This window comes from Benincasa hispida, chromosome 3 (genome assembly GCF_009727055.1).
Source record: "Benincasa hispida cultivar B227 chromosome 3, ASM972705v1, whole genome shotgun sequence".
Lineage (NCBI taxonomy): Eukaryota > Viridiplantae > Streptophyta > Magnoliopsida > Cucurbitales > Cucurbitaceae > Benincasa > Benincasa hispida.
The window spans coordinates 69,128,439-69,150,349 of record NC_052351.1 but is presented as its reverse complement, the minus strand read 5'-3'; the positions used below and the strand labels follow the sequence as shown (position 1 = coordinate 69,150,349).

Sequence of the window (21,911 nt, the reverse complement as noted above, 5' to 3'; positions counted from 1 at the left end):
TTTAATTGTTATAATTTAGAGAAGGCATGATTTAAGTTATGTAAGAGGCTCATGCATTTTATTTGCATAATTAATTATTAAGGAAAGTGTTATATTTATGCATGCATTAAAAAGTCATTGAACATGCATCATCTTTTATATTATAATTGTATATAGTTATAGGGTGAATGATTAACCATGTTTGCTTGGTTCTCGTTATATAAAATTACTAGTATAGTAAGATGACCGGACATTGCATGAAGCATGACACAAGTATATTATTTTATAAATGTTTATAAATGGCCTCGTTGTCGCAATGGTTTTAGTTTGGTTTCTTTTTAAAAGTTTAAGAAGAAATTAGAACTAAAAGAAATTAAGAAAGGACATGCATGTCACTTAGTTTAATTCATGGTTTTAAAATGTTTAAACTTGGATCACATAGACCTAAGATCACTGGTTCTAATATGATTTAGCATCCTAAGGCTTTTAATATTTATAATCAGTATAAGGATTAAATTGGCTAATAAAAGGTTAAAGTGTAGGGAAATCCTATCTATAAGGGACCTTTGTCTAAGCGGGGTTGTCTAGGGCTGGGGTATTTAAGTATGACGGAATGTACACCCCTAACCTGGGAACTTACCTTGAGAAAGTGAATTAGATAGATTTGATTGCATGCATGCAAGTTTAAGGAACATACATTAAGTGTTTAATATGACTACTTGAACTTGTTCTATTTCATATACGAAAACGTTGTTTATGAGCAATATGAGTTTAAAAAAGACGACTTAGACTAAAATCAGTAGCCGGTTTGTCTAGGTTAATGAATCCTTAGGTAGAACGTTCATGGAGGTTATGACAGGGCATATAGGGGGGGATTTTGCTTTACTTAAACCTTTCATGTTTTCTCCTAAATAGTCCACACCGTGACATCTTATCCTCGGCCTCGTTGTACCTTTTGGCTTGTCCCCCCAACGGATGGTGTTTGTGTAGGTCAATTATTCAAGGTGGATGGAAAGAGTGTTCATAGTAAGTGGGAGCGGGAAGTGCGACAGCATATCCCTCGTCTCCCTTGTTAGGTTGCAATAACGTTAACTGCGCCCATCTCGAGGCACCCTAGGAATGTCCCCTAAAGGATGGTAGTTTTGCGTGTTTCTTTATTCGATCTCCTGTAAGAGAATAAGGTAACTTAGTCTCTTGTCCTAATCTGTCTTTTCCCTACGGTAATCGCATTAGGCGGGACTCTGGCACCGAAAGTTGAGGGGTTACACTTACGCGGAATAGTTAAAGGTTAACGATTCTGAATCGAAAAACGGTGGCTGTAGGTTCAGTCCAAGAGTTGGTTTCTGCCTAATGGTTAAGAATGTCTCATCCCAGTGAAGAGGCAACTGATAACCCCACCGGTGGTGTTTGTCCTTGCCTCACTGGGACATCATTGCAAAAATAGAATTTATAACTTAGGGTACTTTGAAACTGTTTTGCAAAACTGATTGGTTTTAAAAGTGGTTTAGCAAAAATCTGATAAAGTTTGTTCGTATTTTTCAACAACATTTTCAAATGGCAACAACACACTGTTTAAGCTTTGTTAAGCGTCGAAAAACTTACTGACGATAATTTTTGCAACATTGAAACACATGATCACGACGATCCTAATCTATTGAGGATCTTCATGTTCGCTCTCACAGAGACTTATCCTTCCTATCCAGCTACCAAATGCCGCTCGAAATGTTCGGGAGGGACATACGAGCGATGGACAAGGCGCGAATGAGAAGGCTCGAGCCTACATCTTGGCAAGTCTTTCTGAAGTGTTGGCCAAGAAACATGAGCCTATGGTCTCAGCACGTGAATCATGGAGTCCCTGCGGGGATATTTGGACAACTGTCTGAACAGCTTATGCATGAGCTCTTAAATACGTATTCAACTCCAAATGAAAGAAGGCACCTCTATTCGTGAACATGTGCTTTAATATGATGGTCCACTTTAATGTGGCGGAGTTGAATTGGTTTACCACCGATTGGAGAGCAGCCAGGTTAGCATAATCCTGCATTCTTTGTCGGAGAGCTTCCTGCACTTTTGTTAGCAATATGATTTCTTAATAAAGTGAAATATAACCTTACAACTTTCTCAAACGAGTTGCAAAACATACCAATCTTTACTGAAAAGTAAGGAGAGGCAGAAGGGTGAAGTAAATGTTTGCTTTCATCTTCCAGGACGTTCCATAGAGGTTCGACCTCAGGAACGAGTCTACACCTTTTGCTTCTTAACTGTGCCAAAGGTGAAGAAAAAGAAGGGTGGTAAGGGAAAAGGGAAGACACCTACTAACACCGCCTGATGCCCCAAGTAGGCTTCCACAAGTTTGCTAAGGGAAAGTGTTCCACTGTGCAATCAAGATGGACACTGGAAGAGGAACTGTCCTTGGTTATTTGAAAGAGAAGAAAGCAGCAAGGCGTTAAGGCCAAGGTGGATAAAGGTAAATGTGATTTACTTGTGCTTGAAACTGTGTTAGTGTGAGAATGATGATTTTGCCTGGATAATTGATTCAGGACGCCACTAATCATGTTTTGTTCTTCTTTTCAAGGGATAACCAAAATGGTTTGTAGTATATGGATAAAGGAGGAAAACTTTATCCTGTGTAACGCTTACGGGACATGGGGCCACTTTGTGAATAGTCACAAGTGTTGTGACTTGTCATAAATGGTCTGATAATTGTGTTGGGGACATGCGAGCAGGGGCGTTCCATATACAAAAGAGTTTGTTATAAGACCTGACCACGAAGTGTTAACGTCTCGCTATCTATAACACCAATTCATGACACAGACTTCACTTCACTTAGGATGACCATAGGTAACATGACCTCAATTCTTAAGTGAGTTTGGGCTCCTGTCATTGAGGGCAGGTTCTTTGATTTGTGAGGTGCGAGATGGCCAGGCTCCGATTCAAAACCTACCATTTTGGTGGAATTCGTCTGATTTTGGGAGCTGGAAACTCAGCTACACAGAAGGGATTCACTCCTTCCCCGAAACAAGGTCAGTAGATAGATAGCTCCCTTAAGAGCTGATTCGGGGCTTGAACAATGTAGCGCCACACACCTTCTCTTGGCCTGAGAAGATGTTCACACATAGTTGGGACTATGTTGTTATTTTCAATTAAAGGAATCAGTGTACTTAAGGAGTGATATGAACTACAGGGGCAAAACGGTAAAATTTGGCCCAACATGTACTTACAAGGCATCTGTGAAGGGTCGTCGTACTTCATTTGATTGGTTATATCCGAATGGACACAGAAATATAATCCTGTGGTAAGAAAAGTTCAGCTGTTGGTCTTTAGTGGAATGCCTGACAGTTAACGGATGGTAGATCTCGTGGCTTAAAGAGAGTTTAGTCAGCTATTCACGTACCGTTTGGCGCTTCGTGCCACAGGTCCATTAGGTCCCCTGGGTTAGCCTTGGTAAAAGTCGAGATTAGTATATTGAGTTTAATTTGAAATGTTCAAAATTGACAAGAGGAAGTTCGATTTATATATGATATTAATTGAACTGGTTAATTATATTATGGCAAATGTATGAGATACATTTTTATGGAGGAAATTAGATATAAATATAGATTTATATCAAGTAACGAGAAGAAAATACCTATAGTTAGATTATGTGATATCAAAACTATAGGATATAAATATAATATGATTTATATTACTCAATTAATTTTAATAACTTGATTAATTATATGATAATTAATCCTTTTTCCACGTTCGGACGTGTGGTTAGTGGACACATCGTTATTGGTAACCGATGAGTTAAAACGAAAAAAATTTTTTTTTGTATCGTGCAATCGATAATCCAGAATCGCTCATTAAAAAGAAATGTGAAGCGCGCCGTTGGTGAAAGAAAATGATTGCTCGAGAGCCTATACGATAGTCGCTTCTCCGTCTAATAATCGTTCACCTCGCGCTAAACGATCGCACACTCCCGCTTACACAATCGGATAGCTTCTCTAAACGATCATATAGTGTGCCAATTTAACTAGAAAATCGTATACTGCTTTCTAAACGATCGTTTAGTAAATCCTACACGATCGTGTAGTTCCTCTAGATGATAAGTACTTCTGCTATGCGATAGCGTCGTTTGCTCTCCCATTTGCTTATCGCCTACACGATTCGTGTTTCCTCCGTCCTTTACCAAATTCACCAAAGTCCACCCTTTGGGTTTTCACTCCGAGAATACCCGGGGCTCATTAGCAATGGTGTTGTCCCCGTTGCAGAGTTCGCGTTGATCGTGCTGCTGCAATCGACATTTTCCGTCGGGCGTTGGTAGATCACTTGGAAGGTTTTCGCTGCCTTGGAGTTATGAAATTTTGAAGATAGTCTTCAACTAGTATGGAACTTTTTCCCTTATGTTTTTGTTGTTCGTAGCATGCCGTTAATTAGAGTTTATTTGCATAACTGTATGTGTTGAATGTATAATGTTATAGTTCTGTCACAGTGAGATCAGAGAGATCCGAACGCGCTCATGAAACTCATCGATATGAAGATCTTCATTTACAATTTCATAACTATATGATAGAACATGGAATCATGTCCCAACTCTTGGCCCCAGGTACACCTCAGTAGAATGGTATATCAGAAAGGAGAAACAGAACCTTGTTAGACATAGTTCGGTCTATGATGAGTTATGCTCATCTTCCAGACTCGTTTTCGGGATTTGCAATGGAGACTGCAGTTTATATTTTGAACAATGTTCCCTCAAAGAATGTTTCTGAAACACCTTTTGAGCTATGGAGAGGCTGTAAAGGTAGTTTACACCACTTTAGGATTTAGGGATGTCCAGCCCACGTGCTTGTGGCTAACTCTAAAAAGTTGGAACCTCGTTCAAAAGTTTGCCTATTTGTAGGCTACCCTAAGGAAACAAGGGGTGAATACTTCTATGATCCAAGTGAGAACAAGGTTTTTGTGTCGACAAATGCTATATTTTTGGAAGAAGACCACATAAGGGATCATAAACCACGAAGTAAGCTTGTTTTAAATGAGATTTCTAGTGAGACTACTGAGAGTTCAACAAGAGTTGTTGAACCGAGTGATAGATCAACAAGATTTGTTGATGTCGGTTCATCTTATCAACCATCTCAAGAGTTGAGACTACCTCGACGTAGTGGGAGGTTTGCGAACCCATCAGAACGCTACATGGGTTTGACTAAAGCCCAAAACATCACATCTGTTGATGGAGTTGAGGATCCATTGTCTTATAAGCAAGCAATGGAGGATGTTGACAACGATGAGTGGATTAAAGTCATGAATAAGGAAATTGAGTCTATGTACTTCAATTCCATCTGAGAACTTATGGATCAGCCTCATGAGGTAAAACCTATAGGTTGTAAATGGATCTACAAGAGGAAAAGAGGTGTAGATGAAAAGGTGCAGACCTTTAAGGCTAGATTTGTGGCAAAGAGTTATACCCAGGTCAAAGGAGTGGACTATGAGGAAACTTTCTCACCTGTTGTCATGTTGAAGTCTATTAGGATTCTCCTGTCCATAGCCACATTTTATGATTATAAGATATGGAAAATAGACGTCAAGACTGCCATTTTGAATGGTAATCTTGAGGAAACCATCTACATGGCTCAACCAGAGGGATTCATTTATCCAAATCAAGAGCAAAAGGTTTGCAAGCTTAATAGGTCCATTTATGGGCTGAAACAAACATCTAGATCTTGGAACATTTGATTTGATAGTGCGATCAAATCATTTGGCTTTGATCAGAATGTTGATGAGTCTTGTGTTTACAAGAAAATTATCAACAGCTCGGTAGGTTTCCTTGTGTTGTATGTGGATGATATCCTACTCATTGGGAATGATATAGATTTTCTGACTGACATTAAGAAATGGCTAGCCGCCCAATTCCAAATGAAAGATTTGGGAGAGGCACAGTTTGTTCTAGGGATCCAAATCATAAGGGATCGTAAGAACAAAATGTTGGCCTTGTCTCAGACATCGTACATTGACAAGATGTTGATCAGGTACTCGATGTAAAATTCCAAAAGGGGTTTATTACCTTTCAGGCATGGAATTTTTTTGTCTAAGGAACAATTTCCTAAGACACCTCAAGAGGTTGAGGAAATGAGATGAATTCCCTATGCATCGCCTGTTGGTAGCCTCATGTATGCAATATTATGTACTAGACCTGACATTTGCTATGCAGTAGGGATTGTCAGTCAATATCAGTCCAATCCAAGATTAGATCACTAGACGGCAGTCTAAACGATCCTTAAGTATCTTCGGAGAATGAAGGACTATATGCTCTCTCTATGCTCATGTATGAAGATAAGGATTTAATCCTTACAAGATACACAGACTCTGACTTTCAGACTGATAGAGATTCTCGAAAATTGACATCAGAGTTAGTGTTCATTCTGAATGGAGGGGCTGTAGTTTAGCGAAGCATCAAGCAGGGATGCATCGCGGACTCCACTATGGAAGCCGAATACATAACCGCTTGTGAAGCTGCTAAAGAGGTTGTTTGGCTTAGGAAGTTCCTCACCGATTTGGAAGTTGTTCCAAATATGTCTTTACTGATCACACTCTATTTTGATAACATCAAGACTGTGGCAAATTCTAAGGAACCTCGGAGTCATCGAAGAGGAAAACACATAGGACGAAAATATCATTTGATCAGGGAGATTGTGCATCACGGCGATATGATTGTCACGAAGATCGCGTCGGAGCATAACGTTGCTGATTCGTTTACAAAGGCTTTCAAGGATAAAGTGTTCGAGAGTCATTTAGAGAGTCTGGGTCTATGGGACATGCGGCACCTTGTCTAGGGTAAGTGGGAAATGATACTGGGGTATAGAGTATGCCCTAGTTTATTGTATATTGTATTGTTTTGGTATTGTACATTAGTCTCCCGAGGCATTAGGACAAGTGGGAGATTGTTGTGATTGGTGTTTTAATTCTTCTGGTAGTCTCGTAGTTTGCAAACACTTTGTGAACATATTTTTATTTAATAAGTGTTATTTTATAAGCATTTATTCAATCCAATAAACTAAGATCCGTGGTCATTTTATGTAACTTAAGCATGTATGTAGAGACATACAAATGGATCATGCCTTAAGTAATAACCTAAATGGTTTGTGGTATAAGGATAAAGGAGGGATACCTTATCCTGGTGATACTATGGATACAGCCCGTTTTGTAGATGTTACAAGTGTTGTAAAGTGCTACATATGGTCTGATGCTGACCATTCATGTGGAGACATGCGAGCGAGGGTACCCTATACAAAGAGTTTGTATAAGATCGGACCACGAAATGATTAGTCTCTTTATATAACACCATTGATAATTGAGACTTACATTTCACTAGGATGACCATGGGTGACATGACCTTAATCTTGAGTGAGCTGGAAACTCCTGCTCATAACAGCGGTCTTTTGATTTGTATGGGTGAGAGTGGCCAGATTTCCAACTCAACAAGCATACCATTTTGAAGATTCGTCTGATTGGAAAGATGGGAACTCAGCTACACAAGACGGAATTCACTCCTTCTTCGAAGAAGGGGTAAGTAGATAAATTGCTCCTTTAAGGGCTGATTTTGGGTCTTGAACATAGTGACCACATCATCTCTTTGGAAGAGAGGACTCAGTCATAGTAGGACTATGACTTATTGTTCATTAGAGAAATTAGTGGTACTTAAGGAGATGTAACTACAGGGGCAAACCGGTAAATTGGCTCAGCTGTACTTACAAACGATTTGTGAACGATCATTGCATTGTTGACTGGTTATATCCAATGGACACAAAAATATATTTGTAGTATGAAGAGTGCAATTGTCAGTCTTTAGTGGAGTGACCAACAGTTAACGGATGGTGGATCTCGTGATTAAAGAGTTTAGTCAGTTATTCACGTACTGTTGGAGCTTCAAGCTACAGGTCCATAAGGTCCCCTTGATTGCTCAATGGGTTCAAGTTGAGAATCATATTTTGGGTTAGTTTGAAGTGTTCAAATTAACAAGAGGAAGTTTAATTATATATGATATAATTCAATTAATTCAATTATATGTGATATAATCGATATGATGTATTAGATACATTAATTGGAGGAATTAATATAAATATGATTTATATTAAATGTCATAACATAGAAAAAGATCTATGGTTTATATGTTTCATGTGATGAAATATTAAAACTATAGGTTATAAATATAATATGATAAGTTGGTTATCATATTTATTTATAATATATTAATTATATGATAATTAATTCTTTTTCTTTAATAATCGATTGAGTGGGAAGTTATTGGAGGTTATGGTAACTGTGAGATAAAAGGAAAATTGTTTTCCAAAATTCAATGGTTGATTCATTCAAATTGATGATTCATTTGTGTCGTTTGACAAAAAGAAAGGACTAACAAGTAAAAACATTTTACTAAACGATAGTGTCTCACAGCTTACACGATAGTTACTATACGATAGTTACTATATTGAGTACCAAGTTTACTATACAATAGTTACTTACTTACTCGTTGCTACACGATCGAGTATCAAAGTCTATATGATAGGCTTCATCTTATTAAAAAAATATCAGAACAACCTGGCTCTGATACCCACTTCATACTGAACATTTCTCCTCAATTGTTCTACATATCTCTTCATTCTTTCTTGGGCTAGATGTAAATGTTCCTTCAAGGCCACTAAGTCCCTACCTCTTTCGATCAACTGTTGTTCCAATGTATCGTTGATTGTTTTCAAATCACCATAAGAGACTATAGGTGGAACAGGTCTTCCAAACACAGCAGTATACGGTGTCATATTTAATTAAGGAATGGAAAGTAGTATTATACAGGTATTCGGCCCAAGGGATAAAGTTGTACCATTGCTTAAGCTGCTCATTGCAAAATCATCTAAGGTATGTTTCCACACAACGATTAACTTTTTCGGTCTGTCCATTTGTTTGAGGGTGGAAGGTTGTATGTCTTTTTAGTGCTACATTGTGTACCCTGCATAACTCGACCCAAAAGCTACTGATGGAAATATTTTTCCTAACTAAAACAATCGATCTGGGGAACCCATGATGGTAGACTATCTCCCAAATAAACACTTCAACTACTTTTTTTTTTGCTGTGAACAAGTGGCTCAGAGGAATGAAATGGTTGTACTTGGATAACCTATCGACCACCACCATCAAGGAATCCTTTCCATGGGATTTAGGCAGTCCTTCTATGAATTCCATGGAGATATCTTCCCACACCCTATCTGGTATGGGTAATGGTTGAAGCAACCCTGCGGGGCCTAAAGCCTAAGTTTTATTCTTTTGGAAAATCAAACATTCAGACACGTGCTTCTCAACATCCTCCTTCATGCCCTTTCAATATAACTCCCTTAACAATTTTTTGTACGTGCATAAGTAGCCTGAGTGTACCCTCAATACTGAGTCATGAAATGTTGATAATAAGGTTGGTATATAGGTTAAAGTTATAGATATGACAACCTCCTTTTGTAAAACAAAATCTCATGTGACAAAGAGAACTTTTTGACACTTAAAGGGACCTTTTTCAGCTGGTCTCAAATTCCTTATAGTTCCTCATCCGCTCTCACTTCCTGTTGCACAACTTGTACATCTATCAGAGAGGGGGCAACCAAAGTGGTCAATTTAATTGTTATTAGAAGGCGAGATACTGCATCTACGACTTTATTATTCAGCCCCAGTTGATAGATGATCTCGAAATCATAACCTAGTAACTTGATCAGCCATCTTTGGTACTGGGGTTGTATTTTCCTTTATTCTAGTAAGAACTTGAGTGTCTTTTGATCAGAAAACATGGTGAACTTGCACCCAAGTAAATAAAGCCTCCATTTTTGGACTGAGAGAACCACTTCCATCAGTTTATGTTCATAGATGGACTTCCCTTGCGCGCGTACTGACAATGCTTAGCTAAAATATGCTATAAGTCAACTCTCTTACATAAGCACAACCCCTAGCCCTAAGCCTAAAGCATTTGTTTCAATGATGAATGGTAGCTCGAAGTTTGGTAAAGCTAAAATTGGTAATGTCACCATTGCTTGCTTGAGATCCTCGAATGCTTTTGTGGCCTCCTCAGTCCATGTGAAGGAATCCTTTTACAACAACCTTGTTAATGGTGTTGCCACAGTTCTATAGTCCTTTACAAACCTTCGGTAAGGCCCAAAAATCCCCTCAATTCAGTGATATTTCTTGGAATAGGCCACTACAGATAGCTCGTATCATCTCCCTCATTTGTTTCTACCCCCTTTATTAAGACCCAATGGCCTAAATACTGGATCCTCCACTGTCCGAATTGGCATTTCTTTTGGTTCGTGTATAGTTGATTGTCTCGCAAAACATTCATCACCATTCTTAAGTGTTTGTTATGGGTGTCCTCATCAGGACTATAAATCAAAATATCATTAGAAAAATTAGCATGCACCTTCTAAAAAACGGTCGGAAGATCTAATTCATCAAGGCTTGGAACATTGATGGGGCATTGATCAACACGAACGACATCACTAGGAATTCGTAATGCCCCTCATGAGTTCGGAAAGCTATTTTTTCCATATCCAATTCGTGCATTCTTATTTGATGGTATCCAGATTTCAAGTCCAACTTGGAGAATATCACTGATCCATGGAGTTTATAAAATAGATCCTCAATCATGGGAATTGGAAATTTATCCGCTATCATGATTTTATTTATCGTTGATAATCCACACAAAACCTCCATCCTCCATCCTTTTTTTACTAACAAAATTGGGCTGGAATAGGGGCTATGGTTGAGGCATATGATTCCTGCTACTAACATCTCATTTACCAACATTTCTATCTCATTTTTCTAGTTGTAACTATATCGATAAGGCCTTACATTTATTGAAGTTCCCCTTCCTTAATTAATATACAGTGGTCCACTTCTCTTTTGGACGGAAGAGACGAATGGGGCTAAAAAATATCCCAAAATTGTTCCAATAACCCTTGGATGTCGCCTGATAGCTTTGTCTTTTCCTCGTCTTTCATTTTGATTATTAATTCGTCAAGTGGCTCGGGCTCCAACTGTTGAAATTCCACTATGAAGCCTAAATCATCTTTTTCCCAATTCTGGGTCAACGCCTTAAGTGAGACCTCCTGTGTGGTCAAGGTTGGGTCCCCCTTCAAAATGATCCTCTAATCCTCGGCTATGAATGTCATTGTCAAGGTTGGCCAATGAACTTCCATATAGCCCATGTTACATAACTAGATCATCCCCACAATCACATCCACTCTTCCTAACTTTAATGAAAGAAAATCCTCAGTGATTGTCAACTCTGGTAATAACAAAACTACGGCCTTACAAATCCCCTTCCCTCTGATCACATTTCCGTTGCCAACCACGACTCCATAGTTTTTTGTCTCCGTCGGGGAAATGTTTAGCTCGTGAACCAACTTTTGATGTATGAAATTGTGGATTGCGCCATAGTTGATCATGACCATGACCTCTCGACCTGTCAGCGTCCCTTTGAGCTTCATCGTTCCCTTCCCTAATAGACCCAAGATCGATCATAAGGTGATTTTGATATTCTCTGTAACTTCTAGTGTCTTAACTTTAGGTGCTTCAGCTACCTCTTCCTTTACTTCCTCCTCCTCTTGGAATATCAGTAGGTTCAACGCTCTTGATTATTTTGTTTTGCACCGATGCCCTGGAAAATATTTTTCATCACATTGAAAACGTAAGCCCTTCTCTCTCTTCTCCTTGGCCTCTGAATCAGTTAGCCTCAAATTCGTCTTTTCCCTCCTCGTAGTTTCTTCTTTTTCTAGTATCGTGACACACCTTATATAAGTTTTGTCTGGTGTGCTTCCTGATGTCTTTGGGCTAACATAGGTGGTTGCATTTTTTTGGGTCGTCACTTGGACCGTGCTTGAAAATCCTTTTGATAACTGCAAGGTAGCGTTTCTATCATTAATGGCTTGGGCCTCCTTCATACAGGCATCTATCCTAATCAGGTGTCGACTGATGACCTCGCTTTAATCTCCAATTTTAGACCATTGAGGAAGGTCTCTTCTAGTACCTCTACAGCTGTCTCAGGTATTGGGGCTGCGAGCGTATCAAATTTCTTTTAATAGTCTTCATAGGTTCTTTCTTATATGATTCGAAGCAATCGAGAGAGGAGAGCGTTCCTTCTTGGCTAGGTCAAAAATGCTGGAACATTCGATGCTTCAATTCATTCCATGACTGAATCGGCCTCCAATTATGGGTCCATCGGAACCAATCTACAGGCGATGATGGCAACCTTGATCTTCTCTTCGTCAGTCAGATCATGAATCTCAAAAAAAATGTTCAGCTCTATAGACCCATGAATCCGGGTGCTCCCTTGAAAATTTGGGCATCTCGAGCTATTTGTACTTACTTCCATCTACCGACCCTCCTGATGCCTAAAACCAGGAGCTCTCTCCTTCTTCCCCTCCCTTAGGGGTTTTCGTCTTTTGGGAGCTTTTTGTAAGAGCAAAGCTATCCTTTTTCTCTCGATTTGGCCAGGTATTATATTGTTACCATAATTTTCTCTAAGCTCTTCTTCATTTCATTCATTCCTTCCCACAGCTCAGCTATACTTTTTGAATGTCCTCAACCTTCTCTTCCATATCTCTATTCTTTTCTGCTCTCCTCTTTCCCAGGATTGGCTGGCTCTGATACCAATTTGTTAGAGTCTTCATACCTGCAAGGGAAATTTCTATAGACACCACAAATTCCCTAGGATAGAGTTCTACTCTGATAATTTTATTTACATACTTCTTAAGGAAAAACAGTACAGTCAAGTAAGGAATTCTCAAAGGAAAAGAAAGGGAATGCAAAAAATTCCTAGCATACCAGAGGGCTAGCTCCTTTCCCAAGCAAACTTGCTCAATACTCCCAAAAAGATGCCCCCTACCTATCAACACTCCCCTTTTAAAACCGTTCTCCCTACCTAAATGGTCCCAACCTCTAACAAATCTCTAACAGATTTCTCTCTAATCCACTATTTCTTTTATAGTCACCTTCTTGCCCCTGCATTTGTAGGTATTTATTATTGGTGGTCTTACAGACTCAATTGATTAACATTGTTCCTTTTCAGAACAATTGATTGATCAAATAAGTGCTCGAGAGGGTGCACTATCTGAAATTATGTGGCTTTTTGGTGGTCTTTTAAATTACCTTCAGCCACCATATTTTCAAATAAAGGTCTTTTATACAATCTTCTTATGAAGCCCTAGGAAGAACATCATATCTTCCTTAGTTTTTCTCTAATGGAAGGATTTTTTTAACCAAGAAAAAACTTTTTGGCCAAACGTACAAGTCAATCATAAAATTGTTCCCAGAGTTCTTTTCTAATATACAACAAAATTAGAGACATTTTGGAACCTGAAAAATGAGAAAGACAACATACCTTCTACAGGATGCATGGGCTCAAAAACAGGCGACTCTTCTATCTCCGCATTTCCAATGAGCTGCATAACTTTGAGGTTAGTAAACAATAGAAAATTCCGATTTTACCAATTTTTATTACGGTTTGGTAAACATGGCCTATAACTCCATTACACCTAACATTCACTTTGAGTGTTTGATGTTAATGTCTATTAATTAATGTAAAAGAAGAGCAACACATGGTGCACCCCTTTTATGCATCCAATTTAATCATACATGAAAGATGAATTAAAATAATTTTAAAAAGAAGTTAGAAGAATTTGCAATGTGGCAAATTATTGTTGGATAATTTAGTGGGATGCACCTAAATTTTTTTTCTTAACAAATTAAAAGAATTATAATTAATTAAGATTCACTATTTATTTTTATCAATATTAAAATTAACTTGAAAATTTTTAATTAGCATAATTTTTCTCTATAAAATTTGGATAACATTCTCGGACACAACCAACCACTAGTCTTTAATTCCTAACAGTATTATTCTTAGATTCCCAAACATTCTAATTCTTTGATATCTATAAAAACTTAAATCAAACGACCTTAAGATCTATTTGAATCGTAGATATTATTTCATGGGTATAGATATTAAATATATGGGGGTTTTAATGTTTGAGTTTTAATTGTCTAGAATAATTAATATTTATGTTTAAATATGCAGGATAATTAATATATAAAAGTTAAATATTTGTATTCAATTTACCAATTTTGTATATAGAAACCAAAATTAAATAATTACAAAACTAAATGCAAGAGACCAATTAATGTAGCCATCAATTAAATTAATTGTTATATTAATTAATTATTTGATCAATTAAAATAAAATTAAATGAATACTTTTATATTACACATTTATTAAACATAATTAAATTATTTAAATTAATTACTAAAAATAATTAAATTATATAAATTAATTAAAATATTGATAATTAATAATAATCGCTAAAATAATATTAACGGTAAAGTATTAATTGAAATTTATTAGGTTTAAATAATAGATCTATTTTAATAATTAATTACAATTAGTAGTAATGAATGATTTATATTAATTAATTAATTAGGCTATATTTTTTTCCGTTCATCTCTCAGACATAAAAATCCTATCATTATGCAAGGCAAATGGGATTTAAAATTTCTTAGATAAGAATATTCCAAGTTTAAAAAGTGAAATTCTGTGTGATAAACAAGAATGTTGAATGTCTATCTGAAATTTTATGGAAAAATTTGTGAAACAAACATGTATGAGTATAAATTTGACATTCAACATTCCATCATTTTTTTCCCTCTAGAAACCAATCAATTCAAAGGATTCACAAAAGAAAATGACCCACAAGGGTAATAAACTACCTTTATAAATTTTAGTTTATAACTTTCATATCAATTACACCTTATGTATTTTAATCTTATTCATCAATTTTCATTTTTTTCATTTCTATTTGTGTTATTTTAAAATTTAATGTCGAACATTTACAATTTAAACATGATAGAAAAAAACACACTCAACATTTATATTTCACCATAAAATTTTATATTTCAACAAATTTGAACCATGTCCAACGCAATTAAATACTTTAAAGTTCATTCAATATCCAGACTTCGTTATAAAGCTTATGTTATAACAAAATTTAACCATGTGCATCTCACATGTTTTAACTAGTTTTAGATAAAACAAAGTAAATTTCTCATGAAATTATTTTTTTTAATATGAAAGATAAGTTTGTTAACAACAATTTGAGTTCTATGTCAAAACGAACCTAACTCAATTAACATCAAGTCTATACTATCAACTTTAAGGTCAAGATCTAATCTCTCTACCTTACATATTATCAAACAAAATGTTATATTATTAACCCGTTGATCCGAAAGTTTTGTTTTTAAAAGGAAATAATGATGACACTCTGTTTTGGTAATTATTTTGGTTTTATTAAATGTTTCCATAAAATCATACTTGTTTTTTACTTTTGTTTTTCCTAGGTTAACACATTTCTTAAGAATATATTTGAATTATAAGTCAAATTTAAAAATTAGGAACCAATTTAGGTCTCGTTTGGTAATCGTTTCATCTTTTATTTTTTGTTTTTGAAAATTAAGCTAATTTTCTCCCCAATTCTTACTATGATTTAAATATTTCTTAAGTATAATGGTTGAATTCTTAACCATATTCTAAAAACAAAAACAAGCTTTTAAAAGATATTTTTTTTAGTCATCAAAATTTGATTTGGTTTTTTAAATCATTGGTAAAAAGTAGATAAAAAAAGGAAGAAATTTAGAGATGAAAATAGTGTTTGTAGGTTTAATTTTAAAAAACAAAAGACCAAAAAAATCTGCCCCATTTGATAACCATTTCATTTTCTGTTTTTGGTTTTTGAAAATTAAGTCGACAAACATTACTTCCACTTCCAAATTTATTATTTGTTATCTACCTTTTATCAATAGTTTAAAAAACCAAACTAAAATTTGAAAACTAAAAAAAGTAACTTTTAAAATTTTATTTTTAGAATTTGGAAATTGGCTAAGAATTCAACTATTATACATAGGAAAAATGTAAATCATTGTAAGAAATAGAAAGAAAATAGGCTTAATTTTTAAAAATAAATTGGTTACCAAACAAAGCTAAATATTTGGTTTTGTTTTTTAAATTTGGTTTGATTTTTAAAATGATTTCACAAAGTACGTAAAAAACAAGAAAATTAAAAATATAAAAGATGTGTTTATAGATTTAGTTTTGAAAATCAAAATGGTCATCAAATAAAACACAAAAAAATTATGGAAATTGATGGAGAGAAAAAATAATGTCTCGAAATGGGAGATAATGAAAAGGAAAAATAATTTTTCCATACCATTGAAATTAGTTTTGAAAATTTAATTATTCCAAATATATAAAAAGTAAAAAGTAAAACGAAGGAAAATAAAGAAAAATAAGCCAACTTATCTACAAATATAGTAAAATATCATTATCTATCAATTATAGACTACAATAGACATCTATCTCGACAGTGATATTTTGCTATATTTTGCTATATTTTCATTAGTTTTATCGTTTATAACAATTACCCAACCAAAAACCCCATGAATAGCAAATAATTAAGATCCTATTTGATAATCACTTGATTTTTTTTATTTTTTAAAATTTACTCGTTTGTTTACCCTTCTTTATTATGGTTATTTACTCGTTTGTTTACCTTTCTTTATTATGATTTTCATTTTTCCTAACAAAATATTTACATTATTAACCAAATTCAAAATTCTGAAAACAAAATTTTAAAACTACACATAACAATATAGCAATGACTTGTTGTGATAAAAGCATAAACCTAATATCATACCAGTCACTAGTATGGTAACATCATTTAAAATACCCTTCTTGGATTCACAAAGCATTATTGTGTTTTTAAGTTTGAGTGAAATAGTGCTTCATTCAATAAAAGGGATAAATTAGAAGAATTGGGACTAAATTTTGAAAGATTAGGAATATATAAAAAAAAAAAATATAGCAAGCATTAATGACTAAATCTTGTTTGATTGACGATTTGAATTATGCTTATGTATTCAAATTTACTGAATTTAACAAATATGTGTTTTTGCAGATAATCTGAATTCTGTTTCTAAAACTGTTTTTAGATTCTATGATCTAAACTGTACAATTTTCTAAAAACAACATTTATATATTTACAATGCATTCAGATTTTAAGTGTTAAATTGTAGAATTTTAGTAAGTAAATATAAAACATTTAGAAATACGATAGACCATGTTATAATAAAATTAATTTATTTTTTTAATTAAAATATGTATTATGTAATGTATAATAAATTATATAATATTATAAAATAATAAGTATACATTTTTTTAATATAAAACATGTTCATAATTAATTAATAATAATTTGTAGTCAACCTAATATTTGATAGGTAACTACAACTAGTTACACATTTAAAATAATTGTTTATATTAGAATCTAACTTTTTAATCTATCTCCAAACACATATATGAAAACATAGAATGCAACTTTGTTTTCATTGAATTGTTTGTTTTCAAATTTCTATTTTTAGACTCTGACCAAATAGACCTTAAACTATTTATTTTAGTCCTTTTTTTGTTAACATCATTTACACGAGATTTATGATGTGGCAATTGAAAAATGACGTTGGGTTATTTGATCTTGATGTGAATAAAGCTTAGAGTTAAACTTGAAGACCATAAGCAAAAAACAGTACAACTTTGAATATGAGGTGAACAAAGCTTGAACTTAAACATGAAATGAACAAAATTCGACCTTGAACTGATCGCACCCTTCGAAGAAGGATGAGGTCATGACGTAGTTCAAGAAAAAAAAAATTAGATAATGTGATTGAACTTAAAGTTTATTTTAAGCGGCCTACGTACCCTTATAATGAACATGGATCAAATCATAATATAGTTTAAAACACAGATATTATTTTTTAATATGCAGTCATTCACCTAAGTGACTTGCCGTTGATTGAGCAAATTCTTAATCCATCTTGATTGACAATCTTGTACGCTTTGTTTGTATAGACTTCTTTAACAACGTATGGTGCCACTTAGGTGTAAACTTGATTCATATATGTCTCGTTGTGATAATAGGTCTTCTTACAACAAGTACTAGATCACCAACTTGGAACAACTTTGGCTTCACGTGCTTATCAAAGGCTTTGAACATTTGCACTTAGTAACACTCCAATGCCTGTTGAGCATCCACTTGCTTTTCATCAAGCGCTTCTAACTCTTGAAGATATAACTTGGCATTACCTTCTGTGGTCAGTCCATCTTGAACAACCATCCTTAGTAATATAATTTCTCTCTTGAATAGGAGAATAGCTTCTATTCCATAGACGATAGAATATGGTAGCTTCTATTCCATAGACGATAGAATATGGCCTAACTCTTTTAGGAGTACGATGAGTAGTTTGGTAAGCCCATAGTACTTCACCAATCTTTTCTTGTCAATCTCTCTTTGAATTATATAAGATTTTCTTTAGTAGGTTGTACGGTGTTTTCTTGCATGCTTCTGTCAACTCGTTTATAATTGTATTGTACATGGACAATTTATATTGTTGGAATTTGAACATTTCACACCATTTGCCCATCAAACTATTAGAACTTTTTTTTTCCCATTATCCATATCAAAATTTGGTGAGGAATACCATACCAGTAGATAATTTGAGTTCATATAAAGTCTGCCATATTAGCGAGACAATCTCAGCCCACTTTGAAAAGCAATACACTCCTATAGGATGTAAGAATGTCCTGCTGATGACTTAGGTTTTATCGGACCAACAAAATAAAGTCTTAAAGCTTCAAAAGACCATGAAGCTATAGTTGGATGAAGGGGTTCTAGCGGTTGATGTATGAAGTTTACATGGTATTGACAAGCTTCACACTTCTTTGCATACTCCATTAAATCTTGAATCATCTTAGGTCAATAGTAACTCATTCTCTTTAACTGAAAACTGGAGTTTTGATCAAGATTGATGGGTATGTAGACACCTGAATGTGCCTCCTTTATTGCTTTTATTGACTATTATTTCGAAAAAAGAGTCCTTCTAAGGAGTAGAAATATAAGGTCCCTTTGTAGTAAATGAAACGAGTTGCTCTCCTTCGCACCTCATTTTTACGACGGGGATCTATCGAAATTTTTCCATGTTCAAGATAGCCTTTAATAGGTTATCACCAGTCTTCTTCATCGATTAAATAGATTGATAGCGCATTCATTTCTTCACATTCAATCTCAATTGGCAATATAACCACAGTTGACAAAGTGAGATATTTAGAGTTACATCGTTCAAAGCTGTCAAGATAGTAGCCAAGTGTGCCAATGCACATTTTTTTTTTTACCTGGGACATGTTCCAACATCACGTTGTCAAACTTTTCCCATAGTTGTCGTCTGGAAAAGGTGAAGTAAGACTTCAAGTCTTCATGCTTCACATCATATTGTAGTAAAAGTTGATTGATTATCAACTTTGGATCACCATAAATTTCTATGTACGATATTCCAATTTTCAACATCATCTGGAGACTAGTTGTTAGGGCCTGATACTCAGTGACATGGTTTAAGCATAATTTACCAAGTGTAAAACTATAAGACAACAAATATTTCTCGGGTGAGTTGAGGACGATGTCTGCCCCTGCTCTACTCCATTGCACTGCACCATCAAAGTACATGGTCTAAGACTCTGTAATTTTAACAAAAAAAAAAAAAAAAAGAAAAAAGAAAAAAACTTCTTCATCTGAGTCCTTGCATAACTTCTAATGTGATAAAATTGGGTGATTTACTAAAAAGTTTGCCAATTCTTCCCTTTTTATCGCCTTTAGCTAGTTGTCAAATATGACCAGCCTAGATTAGACATACTTAATGGAGTCCATTTTAGTGACCAAATGAACTGTGAAATCTTGCATATAGTGCCTTAGCTTATCAATATCAAAGAAAGGTGCAAAGCATATTTTCTCAATTGGAGAGTAATTGATCTCAACTCTAGTTTAAGGTACTATTTAGATAGTAAATGACGTGTTCCTTCCCTTTCTCCTCTTCTTATGCCAACAATGACATGAACGATCTTTCCTCTATAGTAATGTACAATATTAGTGGTTTGTCTGCTAGGGTGCACCTAAAACAGAGGGATTAAGCAAGTATTTCTATATACTATCGAAAGCATTCTGATAAGCCTCATCTCACTCAAAACTTTCCCATTTCCTTATTAGCCTTTGGAATGGTTGGCACCTACCAGCTAGATTGAAAATAAACCTCTGAATATAAGTCAGACAAACTTGGAGGCCTCTCAATTCATGTAAATTTGTAGGTCTTGACATCTTCTAAATAACACCAATTTTTGACTGGTCTATCTCCATCCTTTAATTCCTTATGAAGAAACCAAGAAGCCTCTTTTAGGTTACGTCGAACACTCACTCAAAGGATTCATCATTAGTTATTATTTTCTTATGCGATCAAACATAACTTTTAAATCCTTTAGGTGGTCTTGTCATTTCTTGGACTTGACCACGAGATTGTCAACATAAAACTCGACATGTTTATCCAACATGTCACCAAGAAGCTTCCTTCAGGTTACGTCGAACACTCACTTAAAGGATTCATCATTAGTTATTATTTTCTTATGCGATCAAACATAACTTTTAAATCCTTTAGGTGGTCTTGTCATTTCTTGGACTTGACCACGAGATTGTCAACATAAAACTCGACATGTTTATCCAACATGTCATCAAAAACCTTTTGCATGGTGCACTAGTAAGTAGCACCAACATTCTTCAATCCAAAGGGCATTACCTCGTAACAATATAGTCCCTCTAGATTATGGAAAGCCATCATTTCCTTATCTACGACTGTCATCCATATTTGATTATATCCTGAAGACCCATCCATAAAGGATAAGGCCTTGTGCCCAGTTATTTCATTAATCATGTTTTCTGTAATGGACAATGGAAAGTCATTTTTGGGCATGCATAGGTCACGTAAGTCTATGTAGACCCAAAATTGTTCATTTTTCTTTCATAAGTGAACAATATTGAATATCCACATTGGATATTTTACCTCATGGATAAATCCTCCTTCAATCAACTTATTGACTTTAACTTCAATTTGCGGGATAACCTTTGGTCGAAAACATCATTGAGGTTGTTTAATTGGTAGATACCCTTATCTGTTTGCAAGATGATGGACTACTATTTTTAGATCAAGTCCCAACATCTCTTTATTTGACCAAGAAAAAATGTCCTTATACTTAGCAAGTAAACTCATATATTTGTTTTCCTCCTCAGAAGTAAAAGATGCACTAATGAATGTTTGGTGTGATTCTTCCGTTGTACCCAAGTTTACGTCTTTGAGTTTGTCCACCATGGATTGATCACCATCTTCAAATGGAAGTGAAGCCTCCTTCACATATTCTTAGGATACTTCATTATTTGACTCTTTGGCGATGGTGATATGGTGACAAGAGTTTCACCTTCTTCTTGTTCTAGACTTTTATTTTTAGGATTAGTGAAAACAACATCGTGTCTTTTTACCTTCAAGGAGCTTTTGCTTGTATTGAGGGTAACGAAAGGCTTTCTTTTCATTTGTAAATGAATAGTGCTATGGATTTCTCCTTCACCCTTTATCTCATAAGAAAACTTCTTGCTTGAATGATTCTTGGTGCCTTCACAGGTAAGACGATAAAAAATTGACATGCGAGGTAGGCCCTCACTCTTCTTTGTAGTTACACTTAATCTTTCGAAGGTTGATGGTCGTATCACCACTACAATTGGAAAAATGTCTTCTTTTCCTTCAGAAGGCATAGTTAACCTTCAAAAGGTTGAGCATCAGACAGAGTTGGGTGTTGGATGTTGAATTTCTTCCTCTATTTTAGTCATGCCTTATCTTTTGAAGACTAAGGCACATGCAACAAGGGGTCTAATGCGATTGAATACTGAGGGTTTTTTTTTTAAAAAAAAAAAAAATCTTTTCTTCTCTTCTCTTTCAGTAATCAACTTCTTTTTTCT

At 35.0% G+C, this 21,911-nt stretch overlaps 1 protein-coding gene across 1 annotated transcript in view; it reads right to left on the bottom strand.

The window, feature by feature from the left end:
* LOC120072751 (fatty acid amide hydrolase-like) overlaps nt 1-21,911 on the bottom strand; it is a 57,313-nt gene that overhangs the window by 19,650 nt on the left and 15,752 nt on the right. Inside the window, exon 3 of the mRNA XM_039025230.1 lies at nt 13,367-13,427. Coding sequence (XP_038881158.1) covers nt 13,367-13,427 — 61 coding nt within the window. The remainder of the gene's footprint in view (nt 1-13,366; nt 13,428-21,911) is intronic.